The sequence below is a fragment of the Pteropus alecto genome, unplaced genomic scaffold (assembly GCF_000325575.1).
Source record: "Pteropus alecto unplaced genomic scaffold, ASM32557v1 scaffold75, whole genome shotgun sequence".
In the NCBI taxonomy this organism is placed as follows: domain Eukaryota; kingdom Metazoa; phylum Chordata; class Mammalia; order Chiroptera; family Pteropodidae; genus Pteropus; species Pteropus alecto.
The window spans coordinates 17,032,560-17,047,041 of NW_006440638.1; the positions used below are offsets into that span (position 1 = coordinate 17,032,560).

The 14,482-nt window shown below is 39.0% G+C and overlaps 1 protein-coding gene across 4 annotated transcripts in view; it reads left to right on the top strand.

Moving 5' to 3' along the window:
- Positions 1–14,482, top strand: part of CADPS (calcium dependent secretion activator) — a 456,128-nt gene that overhangs the window by 272,049 nt on the left and 169,597 nt on the right. For all 4 annotated transcript variants that reach the window (XM_025050754.1, XM_025050752.1, XM_025050751.1 and 1 more), the window contains one exon: positions 7,189–7,328. In XM_025050754.1, the coding sequence (XP_024906522.1) occupies positions 7,189–7,328 (140 nt within the window). The remainder of the gene's footprint in view (positions 1–7,188; positions 7,329–14,482) is intronic.

The following is a 14,482-nucleotide window of genomic DNA, read 5'->3' on the forward strand; positions in this document are numbered from 1 at the left end:
TGGCATAAGATAGAGTAGGGGTCCTCAAACCATCAAACCCAAACACCAGTCAGAGCAAAGAGTCGCCATGGCTTTTACTATCCTGAAGTGAAATTCTTAGATTATTTAACAAAGCGACCCACCTAACAATTTTTAAATCAACATGACATAATATAAAGAAGTAAAAGGAAATTAATTACTACTAAGATAATTTCAAAATGTAAAGATTCATACACAACTGCACTAGGATACCGAAAGAGGAGTACTTTCCTGGCTCCTCTATGGAGAATCACTGCGCAGTGACAACTACGAAATCCACTGTGGACTGGTGTATCAGTAAACCAATTTCTCAAATTGGTAATCAAGTCTTGGTAACAAAATTTTCCTGGTTTCCCTGGAAAAGTGCCAAAGATACTTTGAGTGTATATGTGAAAAAGATTTAGGGTCTAGACTCAGTCAATTGTAAGCAAATTTTGCTACCTCCACTCATATTCAGTGAGAATATTCAAAAGTCAGGTGGGGTGCAGGACAATTCCTCATTAGGGAGGATTATCTCACTCCTTGCAGGATGTTTAGTATCCCTGGGTGCCACTGATTCAAGGCCAATAGAGTCCAGTACCAATGATCTTTTCAGCCAAAAAAATCCCCCCAATTTTTTAAACATCCTGAGGGGTGGTACCAATCCCTTTGTGGACCACCAAGGTAAGAAAGACATGTCTTCCTGCATCTCAGCTATTGACACTGCCCCAAACAGCCAGTAGTATTTTCAGAATATAAGTTGGATTTGTCCCTGGATAGCTTGAAATGCTTCCATCACCTCATCCTGTTTATAATAAAATCTAAACCTTGTAGTGCAACCTATAAAGACTCTGGTGATCGGGCTTCTGCCCACCTCCTCAGCCCATTTGCTGCCACCTTCCCTTCATCCACTATCAAGCATCATTAGCCAAATTTCAGTTCCCCAAATAAACCAAGTTCTTTCCCCGCTCAGGGAACTTTCTCTTTGCCTGGTGCACTTTCCCCACTTCCCAGCTCTTTAAAAGGCTACCTTCTTCTCTTCATAAATGCCCCTCCTCCTCGGAGAGCCTTTGCTGACTGTCCATTCTCCTTCATTTGCTACCTCAGCCCTCTGTTGAACTCCTCCACAGAACTTATCACCAATGAGAGAAAGAGAAAGTATTTACAGAAATGTTGGCCTCTGTCTTTCCCACCAGACTATAAAAGCTTCATGAGAGAAGCATAAACTATTTTGTTTGCCACTCTATACCCAGAGCCCAGCACATATACTCTCAATAAATTTCATTTCATACTAATTGAATGCATAATCCCTTCTGACAGCTGTGTGACTCCAGCTAAGACATTTAACCTCTCTGGGCCTCTAATGTTTCATTGACAGAGTAGTAAGAGAATACTCTGAGACAAGCACACAGGCACACACACGTAACAACGCCAGCAACAACACATTAACCATGCTTTCTGTTTTTCTTCCTTTGTGTTTTCATTTCCTTATTCTGGCTTTCATTTATAGAACTGACCTGAAATCATATTACTAGGACCTATGCCACAAATGAAAGTAAAACAAAAAGTAAACAAGGCTAATAGCAAAAAGAGTGCCCTCCAAAAAGGAGGGGGAATGAAAGCAAAGAAGGGGTTTAGCTACTTTCTTTGAGAAATGACAAGTATTCATTTCTGTCCCTAGGGAAAGTAGTGAAGTAGCCTGCCTTTTATTTTTCTTTAAACTTTTTCCATGAAGAATCGTGTCAAGAATCATAAGAGTCTTAGAGACCTAGGATATTAGTATTAGAAGAGACAAGTCCAGGAACACTCTACCTGAGTCTATGGAGGGCACTATGGGCCCCAGGAGCCCTTGAAATTGTTTGCAAATGGGGAGGTGGGGGTGAGGATATGCGCATTTTTCTGGATTCACTAGTTCAAAGCATTCACCAGCTTCTCAAAGCTGTTCCTACTCAGAGAAGTTAAAACTACAGGGCTAGTCGAAAACTTTCATTTTATAGATGAGAAAACTGATTCAGGAGGAAGGCAGGAAACTGTCCCACCCCACCCAGTTAGTTGGAGCCCATGCGTCGCTGTACATTCACCACTGGCTAGGCCACTGTCCTAAGAGCTTTATGTGCAGCCCCTCATTGAGTCTTCATCATAACCCCAATGAGGCAGCTACAATCATTACTCTTCCTGTATGTATGAGCACACTGGGGCCAGAGGAGGTAAGTAACTTGGCAGGAATTACGTTGCCTCATCTCCAGGGCCGTTTTTACTACACCTCATTGTTCCATGTAAAAATAAAACCCTCGGCTCTGCTGTTGTGGTGAAGGCCATGAGCTTACCACAGCCCCCACACAGCCATTCATTTCTCAATATGAAATGATTCATTTCTAAATTATTCTTTCCTCCAGCCCCATTATGTATTCCCCTAGATACTAGTTTATACTTCCTTCCCGCAAAAGAAACTTTCTACCAATTGCTGTGGAGCTGGCCTGTCTGGCCCTTGTGCCAGCTGGGACGCCCTCTGCTGGCGACACCTCCACAGGCAGCAGCTGGATGACCACGAAGTCGTCTTTTTTAAAATGAAGCCATTACTTGGACTTCTCTGGAGAGTGTTTCTATGATGTAATTCTTCTCGAGCTTGGAAGGACACAGCCACATTTGAAATCCCAGTGCTACATTCATTCATTCAACAATATTTAATTTGTTCCATCTTTATTATGCTTCATTTTTATTAACCTTTCTAATTGAAAAAATAATTCATACACACTGTAAAAAAATTGAAATGGATATTTAGTGAAACTAATGATCTCTCCCACTTCATTTTAGTATCATTTTCCAGAGGAAAAATTCGTTTTCAATTTGTTGTGCATTCATCCCCAAATACTCTATGCATATTCAAGCATAATATACACAAACGTATGTGCTTACATCACATCCTTTTTTAAAATAAAAGAAAAAGCACAATTGGAAGTTACTGTATACATACTGCTCTGAACTTTGCTTGAAATATCATTGTATTTGGAGATTATTCTATATCAGCCCATATTGACTTTCCTTATGTTTTCATGGCTGCGTAATATTCCATTATGTGTATATCATAATGTGTTTGGGTTGTGTCCCGTCTTTGGCTATATAAACAATACTTCAGCCATTTTGACTCCTTATGTTTTCATGGCTGCGTAATATTCCATTATGTGTATATCATAATGTGTTTGGGTTGTGTCCAGTCTTTGGCTATATAAACAATACTTCAGTAAATAGCCTTGAATTTATTTCTTTGCACTTATGTGTGTGTATATACATATATATGATAAATTTCAAAAACAAATTCTGCGGAGTGAAATTTGAATTTTGATAGATACTGACAAATAGTCCCCTGAAGAGTACACACACCAATTTAAACTTCCACGAAAGGCATGAAAGTGACTATTTCCCACACCTTTGCCAACACTGCAACATTATCAAATTTTCATGTATCAAATATGATCGTGGACCCACTGTGTCCTGTCATTTGTGCTACCCACAGAGCAAACAGGAATAATGACAGGAATAAATTCTTAACTTCTAAAATTTAAAGGCTACAGACACAAAAACTAGAACTGACAGCGCAGTGTGGTAAGTGCTCTGCTAGAGAAAGGACACCTGAGAAACAAAGAGCGAGGAAATATAATCCACTTTGGGGTGGGGGATGCTTCCCCTGGAGAAGACGCAGAGGTAGGGAGGGATACATAGGCTAAATCTTAAAGGGAATCAGCCAGGCAAAGGCTCAAGGTAAAACATTTTCCCAGAAGGACCTGTCTGCATGTCCAGGTAACTAAGAGAAGCTGAGGCTGGCTGGTGTGCAGCTTAGTGCACGGGGTAGGTTGTGTTCCCACATCAGCATCACCACATCAAAGCACAGCACACATGGGCCTCAGCTGAGATGATGAAGTGCTTGATTAGCAGGCTGGAATGTCCAGATGAGGTGTCTGGACTGCTAGGGGCTTATGTGCACCCAGAAGGACCCTAATAACTCAGCAAAGCTGACACATATAAAGGAGTCGTCGACCCATCAGGCTCATGGCAGGATGAGAATGAAGATGGAGGAGACTGCGATGACCTCATCTCTTCATCCACCCCGAAGAAGTGGTCTCCCTAGGGAGCCACACGTGGGGGAAGAAGTCTTTGTAGAGAGGCTAGTAATGAGCTGAGGCCATTTGCATTGGTGAACGGACACCATATTGTCAGTGGGAAACCCGCCCAGAACCCATATGGTGGGAGGCCTGTTAATGAGCTCCGGGTGCCCAGAGCGCTGCTCCTACTTATTTTGCCAAATGGGCAGGAGCAGAAGGAGGCCCAGGGCGTTGCCTGCTGCTATTCCGGCCCTGGCTGGGGTTTTTCCTATCAGCCTCCCCGCTTCCTTGCTTCCCAGCAAGTCACCTCTACCTCAACTCTCAGACCAAACTAGCTCAGGAGAGAGGATTGGTTTCACTGGAATCAGCAGCCCCTTCTCTCCATCACCCAAGTGCTGGGGACACAGGATATGCACCATGACATAGGGTAACATAGGGACAAGCGTTCTCTTGAGGGGAGAGATCTCCACCACCCAATGGCACCCTGTTAAGTGAATTTATATCTTTTATGATAGAATTTTAACTAAATTAACCCCCACAAAGTGAATAAATGGCAAAAAAAGAAAACTGCAGAAGAGCTACAATTTGAAGACAATACTAGTATTGCAAGCATGGCAAACAGCACGAAAATGGTGGAGCTGAACCTTTCCTGCTAACAAGAGTTTTGTGAGATAAAAACAAATCATGAGATAAAAACAATGCCAATTTAATTAGATGAGATCAGATGTCAGTCAAGACTTTATGAGATTATTTATAAGATTCTTTGAACTACAGATTTATATCCAGTATCATGAACAATTAGCCTTGCCCTAAATACATGGTCCTTTAAAATATAGCTAATAATAGAACAAAGCCACCACAATTAGCAAGATATTTAAAATATAGTCTTTTGTCTTTAGCTCACTTTTAAGACTTCTATATTTGTGCATTTGTTTTATGATATGTGTAATAACGAATATTTGGGGTCACACCCCAGTGGAGCCATGGTCCATGGTCTATAGCTAAGCCACCCTGAACAAGCCCAATTTCTGATCTCAGAAGCTAAGCAGGGTTGGGCCTGGGAGACCACCTAGGAACACCAGGTGCTATAGGCATAAATAAAAAAAAAATGACTATATTAATATAAAGTAAACATATATAATGTAAAATATATATGTGTATATATTTTTACTGATATTTAAAAATAGGCATATCTGGTTTTATTTCACTTTGCAGATATTGCATTTTTCACAGATTAAAGGTTTATGGCAACCCTGCATCAAGCAAGTTTATCGGCACCATTTTTCCAGTAAGCTCAGATGATGGTTAGCATTTTTTAGAAATAAAGTATTTTTTAATAAGGGTATGTACATTTTTTTAGGCATAATACTATTACACACTTAATAGACTATAGTACAGTGTAAACATAACTTTTAGATATACTGGAAAACCAAACTGTGTGACTCTTTATTGTGATATTCACTTTATTGTAGTAGTCTAGAACTGAATCTATAATATCTCCAAGGTATGCTTTTATTTTGATTGATATATGTTTATATTAATAGAGTTATAGTTACAGATATTGAGATAATTGTCCAAAAATATTTTACTGACATAGGATATAATCAAAAAAACAACTTTGGCAGACTCTGGTCTAAAATATCAGGCCTTCTTGTATTTCAATTACGTCATAAGATATTGAGAAGATTCTAATTTTGTCATCAGAAAAAAATATATGAATTTTCTTTGATCAGAGAGAAGGCATTTAATGATAAAAAGAAAAGGTCAGGCCTGCAGTTAGGAGTGAAAAATCACCACAAGCCAGGCAATTGAAAGTAGGCTGATGTTGCTTTTCTGCCATGGTCTCTTACTCTCTCAGAGCTCTTGATCCACAATCACCCGGAAAGCAATATGTTCCCACTCTCCAAGCTTAGGCCAAGCTTGTGTCATGGCAGGGAAGCTGACACAGCATCCGGAAGGCTAGAGTGTCCTCCCTTAAAACTCTGAGTCCCTCCTATCCCCTCCAGAGGTGAAAGAAGCCAGCCTTCCCTGCACCTGGAGAAAATAGATGCTTTGAAAACAGAGCCAGAGCAACATGCAACAAACCAGGGCATGCTGCCATCACAGAAGCAAATCTTAGCAAGCCCAGCTTTTGTTGTGCCTATATTTAGTTCATGTTCCCTTAGTTTAGGGGCTTTTTCCAAATACTTCATTCCTCCCTAAGTGCACATTCCCCAGATCCCATGTGGCTCCTGAGAATTCTTTCATCTCAAATGCAGAAATGGATTTACTGAGATGTCCCCTCCATGTTTTGTTCACAGCATCTGAGGTAATGAGATGTCCCCTCCTTGTTTTGTTCACAGCATCTGAGGCAAAAGTCCCAAATCAGAGCACCATCTCTGAAACATACTGGTGAAAAGCATTCTCTAAGAGCTAATCCTTCTTCAAGCTGTGTGTGCTTCCTTCTGTGTCAAGACAGAGCTGGGTGTTGTATGATAAGATGAAAACTGCAGATGAAATCAGGTTGCAATATGTGACTGTCAGCAAGTCCCTTCCCTTCTCTAAATATTACATTTCTTATTCATCAAATAAGGTCCCTTCCATCTTCCCCTGCAGCCTCTGAGGGATTCCTCCTCTTGAAATAGTGGAAGGAATCTTAAGGAATGGGAAGAGCAGACTAGAAGTGCTCTCTAATATGTAAGGATGTTTCTTCCTTTCATACATCCGTGTCCTTATATGAAGAGAACTAGGGGTGGAGAATATCCTCTGTTCTGGGTTGCTTTAGTATTTCTGAACTTTGGAAATGTACAAAAGCAGGATCACAGAAATCACAATCCTTACTTTTACAGAGTTAGCTAGGGAGAGAGAGGAAGAGAGCAAGACAACATCACTTCTGTCCTCAGACCGAGCCACTTGGCAGGAGGCAGTCATGACTGGTAGGTAGTACTTTGGATTTGAGTCCAATGGCCAGAACTGTACTTCATGTAACTGGCTTCTCTCTGGCTGTGGGACCTGAACAAGACATTCAGCAATCAGCAGCAAAGTCGCTCATCAATAAAAACATGCCCATTATAGTGTTTCTGGCTAAGATGGTTGTCCTTTTTCTCAACAGGTTATTCTCCATCCCACCCCAAACAGCCCCAAACAGTCAGAATGGCACAAAATGACAGTCTCTAAAAACTGTCCTGATCAAGACCTCAAAATCAAACTTGCTGTCCGAATGGATAAGCCTCAAAACATGAAGCATTCTGGGTAAGTGTATCTTCTCTGACTGGCAATTTTGGACACACCTCCATTCATCTCTTTAAATTTTTTTTTAAAAAGAAAAACTGATCTTCAGATAATATGTGGACGGAAATATAAAAGATTCGTGAAAGGTTATTAAAATATTTGACTTTGATATTTACAGTTCTCCCTTAGTATCCATAGAGGACTGGTTCCAAGACCTCTACAGATACCAAAATCCATGGATGCTCAAGTTCTTTATTTAAAATGATGTAGTGTTTGCATATAGCCTAGGCACATCTTCCATATACTTTAAACCATCTCCAGATTACTTATAACTCCTAATACAATGTAAAGACTATAGAAGTAGGTGTTATACTGTATTGTTTAGAGAATAATGTCAAGAAAAAAGTCTGTACATGTTCAGTACAGCCACAGCCATCATAGGCCTAACTACATAGTACACATCAGCAATAGCTAATGATTTTTTCAAATATTTTTGATCTGCAGTTGGTTGAATCCAAAGATGCAGAGTCCACAGATACAGAGGGCCAACTATACTATTGCTTCCTCAATTCTTATGATTACTGTATTTGCATTTGTGCTAATTGTCAAGATAGAATCATTTTCTTCTCCTTTTCTAATAGATTTTCAGTACAATTTAAAACCTTCCTAGAACATGCTAGGTGATTCTGATTTAAGAGATTTTATTGGCTTCATATACCCTCTCAGAGATATCCAGATCTTTCAGAATGTATAAATCAGTCACTCACAACTTCATTAACAACTGCGTGCAGGAGGTGTGAGGATTTGCCACTGGCGGCCTTCAAGCAATTCAAATTGAGTCAGTTTTAGTGTGCAGTGTAGCATTTAAATAAATGGCCAAAAAATAGAAAATGTATGACCAACTCCAGTTTCTTAAGATTTGAGAGGAATCACCAATTAATTAGTTTCATTTAGGATAAAAAGAATAGGTAAAATATAGTTTTATTTTACAGATCAAACCAACGATTTGTACAGAAATGTTTATTGACAGCTGGGTATATGCTGAGTGATGGCCTATTAAACAAAATTGCTTGGACCCTGCTATCTCAAAAAATGTAATCACTTAGGGAAGAGTTGTGCCATATAACCCTGAATAGGGAGATATTTAACCAACAGAAGGGAATGGATTGGTTTTTCAAGGATTCTACAGGTACTATTTGCAAACCAACTATCATTCTGCTTAACCACTCTGATCAGTAAAAATGTCTCATTAATTTTCTTTGGCGTATGTGTTTATGAGAGAACTTAAAGTGGTAAAACTGACATGAAAACTGAGATTGGTTATGTATTAGAAATTTGGAGACATCAGAAACCCAGTACCAGGGCCTAGCCACTGATTTGGACAGATTTAAACAGAAGCCAGTGAGGGATCCAGGACATAAACATCCTGGTTTCAAGACAAAGTGTTGGAAAATTCTGTTAGTTTTCTATAGCACAGAGGAAAAGATTCTCCATCTGTAGCAAAACACTGACTTATAAATCATAAATAATTAGTAAATATTTGCTAAAGGAACCAGAGCATGAGTGAATAGGACAGCAAAAGAGAGAAGTGAAGAGAGTAGGGTAGACCAAAGAGAGAGAACAAAAATATGAATGAACGTATTTGTCCTCAAAACTGCTTTTTAAAAAAATTTCCTTAAGAGGATCAGCAGCTTAGCCTACATTCTAGGGCTCTGGGAAATACTATGCTAGGAGTTTTGCACTCTCTCATTTAATCCCGACAGCAAATACTCAATAGAGATATTATTTTCCCCATTGCACAAATTCCTGCATTTTCTTCATTTGCTCTGTTGGAAATTGAACTAACTGGTCTGGATTCAATAATTTTTCTATTGATTTATTTGTAAAATTATCAACATATTTCAGACAACCTTGATCCTACAGACAACAGAAGAAATATGTAACTCAAGTCTAACAGGTTCCACAGCAATTTCATATCACTAGGCTGCCATTTAAAAATTAACCCTGCCGGGAAATATTCCAAGAGGTCCTAGAACAGCTCTGGAAAGTGAACAATGGATGCCTTAATATAACACTGTCAGCCCCAGTGTGGCCTAAATCAGGAGTGAACAACCTTAGTTGCACAAGGAATGATTCAGGAAAAATAGAAACGTTTATGAACTGCAATTTTTTTTTTATTTAAACTTTAAGTAGCTATATTGAGCTCCATTGTGTGGAGAAAGGGGATAGAAATATCAGAGCCGTCGCAGCTTAGAGAATTGGAGAGAAAAAAATTTTTAAGAAGTATGGCTGAGGTTATAAATTGTATCCACTTTAATGTTTATTAAAACATAAAAAGAAACTCAGAATTACTCCTTGTTGGTGGGCTGTGGTTCCTCAAATGAGCCACTGAAACATTCAGAATAACTTCCTTTATTGAATAGAAAACATCAGTAAGAAAATCAGTAGTGCTTTTTGGTCTTAAAACATTAGTGTTTGTCATATTTGAGAATTAGCAACTCCTCTGTGGCTTTCTAATTTTTCATCTTTTACATCCAAATGGTGTTTTAAGTTCAGGAAGTGCATTCACGTACATTATCTCATTTCATTCCTGAAACAGCCTCACAAGGATTAGGTATTATTATCCTTCCATCTTAATAAATTGCCTCTCCCTTCACCAAGCTGCTCCGACTTAGATTCTTAGAGTCATCTTTGACATTTCTCTATCTCTCTCACCCGTCATCTCATCCATCATCAAATTCTCTTCACTGCACCTTCAAGGTAAATCCAGAGTTCAACCTCTCATCACTTCCACATCACCATTCAAATCCAAGCCTCCATTACTTCTCCCCTTCACTTGTCGTGCTTGCCTCCTAAGCAATCCTCCTGCTGTCCTTGCCTTCCTGTAGTCTATTTCCCACCCTGCAGCCACTTTTGTAAAACGCAAGTCAGATCCTACCACTCAAATGATTCCCCATTTCATTCAGAGTAAAAGCCAGTGTTGCTGCCATGGCTACGAGGCTCTGTCATATGAAGACTTCACTACCTATCTGACCCTGATCATTGCTTCAGACACATTGCTTTCTTACTCTTTCCAAAGACTCCAAGTGCACCCCCACCACAAGCCCCTTGTCTCCACTGTTTCTTCTGCCTTGAATGCTCCTTCCTCCCACCCAGATGTCCATATGGCTCACCTTGATTTCTGCATGCCTCTGCACCTTATCAGAATGCCTTTCCTGGCCCACCTGTGTCCTTCTTCTTTTTTCTTACTGTGCTTTATTTTTTACCAGAACACTTATCATTGTCTCACATATCATATAACTCTTTGTTTATTAGTTTGTTATCTGTCTTCTCCACTAGTCTATCAGTTCTTTGTCAGCAAAGACATTTGTCTCCTTTGTTCAAGGTAGCTACTATAAGGCCTGGCACATAGTAAGAGCATACTAAATTATTTGTTGAATAAATGAATAAATGAGTAAATGAATCCCCACTTTAAAAATAAAAAAAACTGAGGCTCAGAGTGGTAAAAAGACTTGCCCAAGTCAGAGTAGGCCTCAGAGCCAGGTATAAAATTGTTTCAGTTCATCCTTAACAGTGCACCTGAAACTTAAACTTGATGAACCACGGACCAACAACCAGGAATAAATAATAGTATTTCTGATTTTCCTTTTATGTTTTAAGAAAATGCAAAGGGGATACAGTTAATAAGTGTCAACCATGCTTCTTAAAATTCCCTTTCCTCTTCCATTTTCTTAGCTGTGCCACTACTTTAGACTTCTTGTTCTTCAAAACCATCACACTCCTGTCTCCTCTCGCTACGTCTCCAAGACACCATTCGTATTAGCGATGAATCCCAAATAAGAATACTTAGACTGGACTAACCAAATATTCTTTGGATTCCCTTTTATCTTCCTTATTGGTTTATTTTCCATAAATGTCAATTAGATTTAGTTGGTTGATGAAATCTTCTCAATCTTTGATTTTCTATCAGTTATTGATAGAGCAATATTGAAATCTTTGATTATAACTGTGGACTTGTTTATTCCTCTTTATAGTTCTGTTCATTTTGCTTCATATATTTTGAAGTTCTGTTTGTTAATATTAGATGCATGCACAATTAAGATTGTTATGTCTTATTGATTAATCAACCCCATTATCATTATGAAATGATCTTTTCTTGGCCCTAAAATTTACTTTGCATGACAAAGTAAATTTATTTTAGCCACTCCAGGTTTTTAAAACACTAATGTTAGCATCTTAAATTCTTTTCCATTATTTAATTTTTTTACCTATTTATGGCTTTAGAGTTAAAGTACAATTCTCATAGGCAGCATAGAGTTGGGTCTAGCTTTTTAAATACAACCTGAAAATCTCTGCCTTTTAATTGGGATATTTATTTAGCTTATTTATATTTAATGTGATTATTGATATGATTAGGTTTAAATTAAATTGCTATTTGTCTTCTTTTGTTCCATCTGATCTTTGTTTCCTTTTTCTTCTTTTATTTCCTTCTTTTTAATTAATACCTTAATAATTTTATTTTATCTTCCTTATTTTATTATTATATATAAATGCCAATTAGGTCAATGCCTGAAATGTAACTAACTACCACTTACTAACTAAAGGCAAGTTGCTTAACCTCTCTGGACCTCAATTTTGCTTAGCATAAAATGAAGGGAATGATAGTGTTTGCCCCTATAGAGTCCGATACATGGTAAGAGCTATAAATACAGATGAGTCGGTGATGGTTGTCATCAATGTTGTTTGGTTTCATCCATGCTTTACACTTACCCTCCACCCACACTTCCTGCTGGGCTAATGCAAGAAGATTGAGGCATCTGGAGTCTTAGTGCCCCCCTTGCTCTCTTTCATTCCCCAGAGAAGGGAGAAAAGCCTCCGGGTAGGAACCATGGGTTTTGTCTCACTGTGACTGCTCTTCTTAGAAGAAATACTCATGAAGAATTTCTGGCAAAAAAAAAAAAAAAGTCTGCCTGATTATCGCTTGTGATGGGCTAGACACTAATGTGGCACAGGGACACAGGGAGCACAAATGCCTCACTCTCCACCTCAACCAGAGCGGCACCAACTCCTCATTTCTAGATTCTTCAGTCATTTCTGGCTCCACAGTCCTCAATATGAAACCTCAGCATCCCTGGTATCTATATCCCTCTCAGACATCTTGACTCCTTTGTAAGGTGTTCAGGGGCAGATGATTCTGGCAAATGTCCTGAAGGGGGCACATACTCTTCTCCCTGCACTGGATTCTCATCCTCGGGCATCTTAGGAGAAGATACACAATAAAAACTTTCCCCATGAATAAGCTATTGAGCAGCCATCACATTCATGACTTAGTGCTAAGTACAGAAGGTATTTAAAAAATAGAGCTGAGATACTACTTCATTTACATTCACAAACACCACATGAAGGACAACTGTCCCTTTTTATGTACAGATGACACCCTGGATGCTTCCCTGCCAAGTAGTTCCATGGCAGAGGAACACTGAGGCAAGGGAGTCTTCCATGAATTTGATTGAGATTCCTGGAACTTAAGCTGAACCCAAGAGCATCGTCCTCATCTCTTTTTGGTCCTTTGAATTCACTCTGGACTCTTGTATAACTAAAACATCCCTAGTGAATGACAGGGATGTCAGTGACCCACTGGCATGGGTTTCACGAAAATGCTACAAGAAAGGATACGTTAGAATCGTGATGCAAAATATGACCTGGAGATCTAAACCCAAACACGTGTACCTCGCTTGATTTCCCAATCGATGTGTGCCCAAAAGCTGAACATAAATTGAAATAAAGAATCCAAAGGTGAATCCTTTGCAAAATTGGTAGTTACATACTCTTTATACTAGGACTATTATTTCTACTAGTAGTACTACTACTAATAGTCGTAGTAAGAATGTCAACAAAAGACAATGATGCCTAACAGTATCAAGAACTTAGTCTGTACCAGTTACTGTGCTAAACACTTGACATGCATCATCTCCATCAAACCTCACAACTGAATGAAGTAGATCCTATGCTATCCCCATTTTACAGCTGAGGAAACTGAGGCACAGGGCAACCAAGCCAAAGAACAGTTAATGACAGGGTCAGAATTCTCACCTAGGTATTTCCACCCTGAGTTGAGATATAACCACTAGGCTAAACTTCTGCTCACTACACTAGAACACTGATTTATGTCTTCATAAATCCAGATTTCCACATTTCCAGATGGCCCAAAGAGAGAGTTGAGGACCACTAATGCCCACACAGATAGATTTGTCTGTAGCGTGATGAACTAGAGATGGAAAGCCACCTATGATGGCAATGACAGAACTTCCATCTGCTCCAGGTACTTCTCATTCTGTTTAATGAGCATGTTTCAACCAAATAAAATATAGAGCCAGAGCTGACTAGACAGAAACAGTACATTGTAGCCCTCAGTTTTTCTCAGATTCGACATCTTCTGGTATGTGCCAAATTAGCAATAAACTCTAAAGAAATCCTCAAAGGAAAAGTCTCTCCTTCATGCAAACCAACTGATACTTTTCAAAAGAGTGTTGTTAATTTTTCTCTGATCCCACTCAGTTTTTCCATTAAGAAGCCTTTCACCAGAAATCCTCTCTGTTCAGTTAGAATAGCAATTCATGTTCTTTGTTTTAATAAAGAAACCAAAGTTTGTCATCTAGACTGGGAGGAAGAATAGCATGGTGAAGAAAGCTCTAGAACCAGGTAGTTCTGGGTTTAAATTCTGTCTGTGGCATTCATCAGCTGTGGAACCCTAGAGAAGTTACTTGAACTTTCTGAACTTCAGTTTCCTCATGAAAAGTAGAAATAATAGTATAATGGCATACCTAATAGTGTTTACTTTGTGCCAGATAATGTTCTAAGCATTTTTATTTTATTAACTACTTTACTCCTTGTAAGAATCCTTGAAGTAGGTACCATTAGTATTATTCCCATTGAACAGATGAGAAAACTGAGGTAGAGATAAGCCTAGTAACGTGCCCAAGGTCACACATAAACCTAGGCAACATGGCTCCAGATTCAAACTCTTAAGCCCTCCAGGTGGGTATAATAAATTCACGTGAAGTGCTTGGCATAGTGCAGAAGACTCGTAAAACTTCACTAGGTGGTAGCTAGTATTTTCATTATGAGAGAAAATTAATGATGCAGTATGAATTACATTCTGTGGATACCAGTGA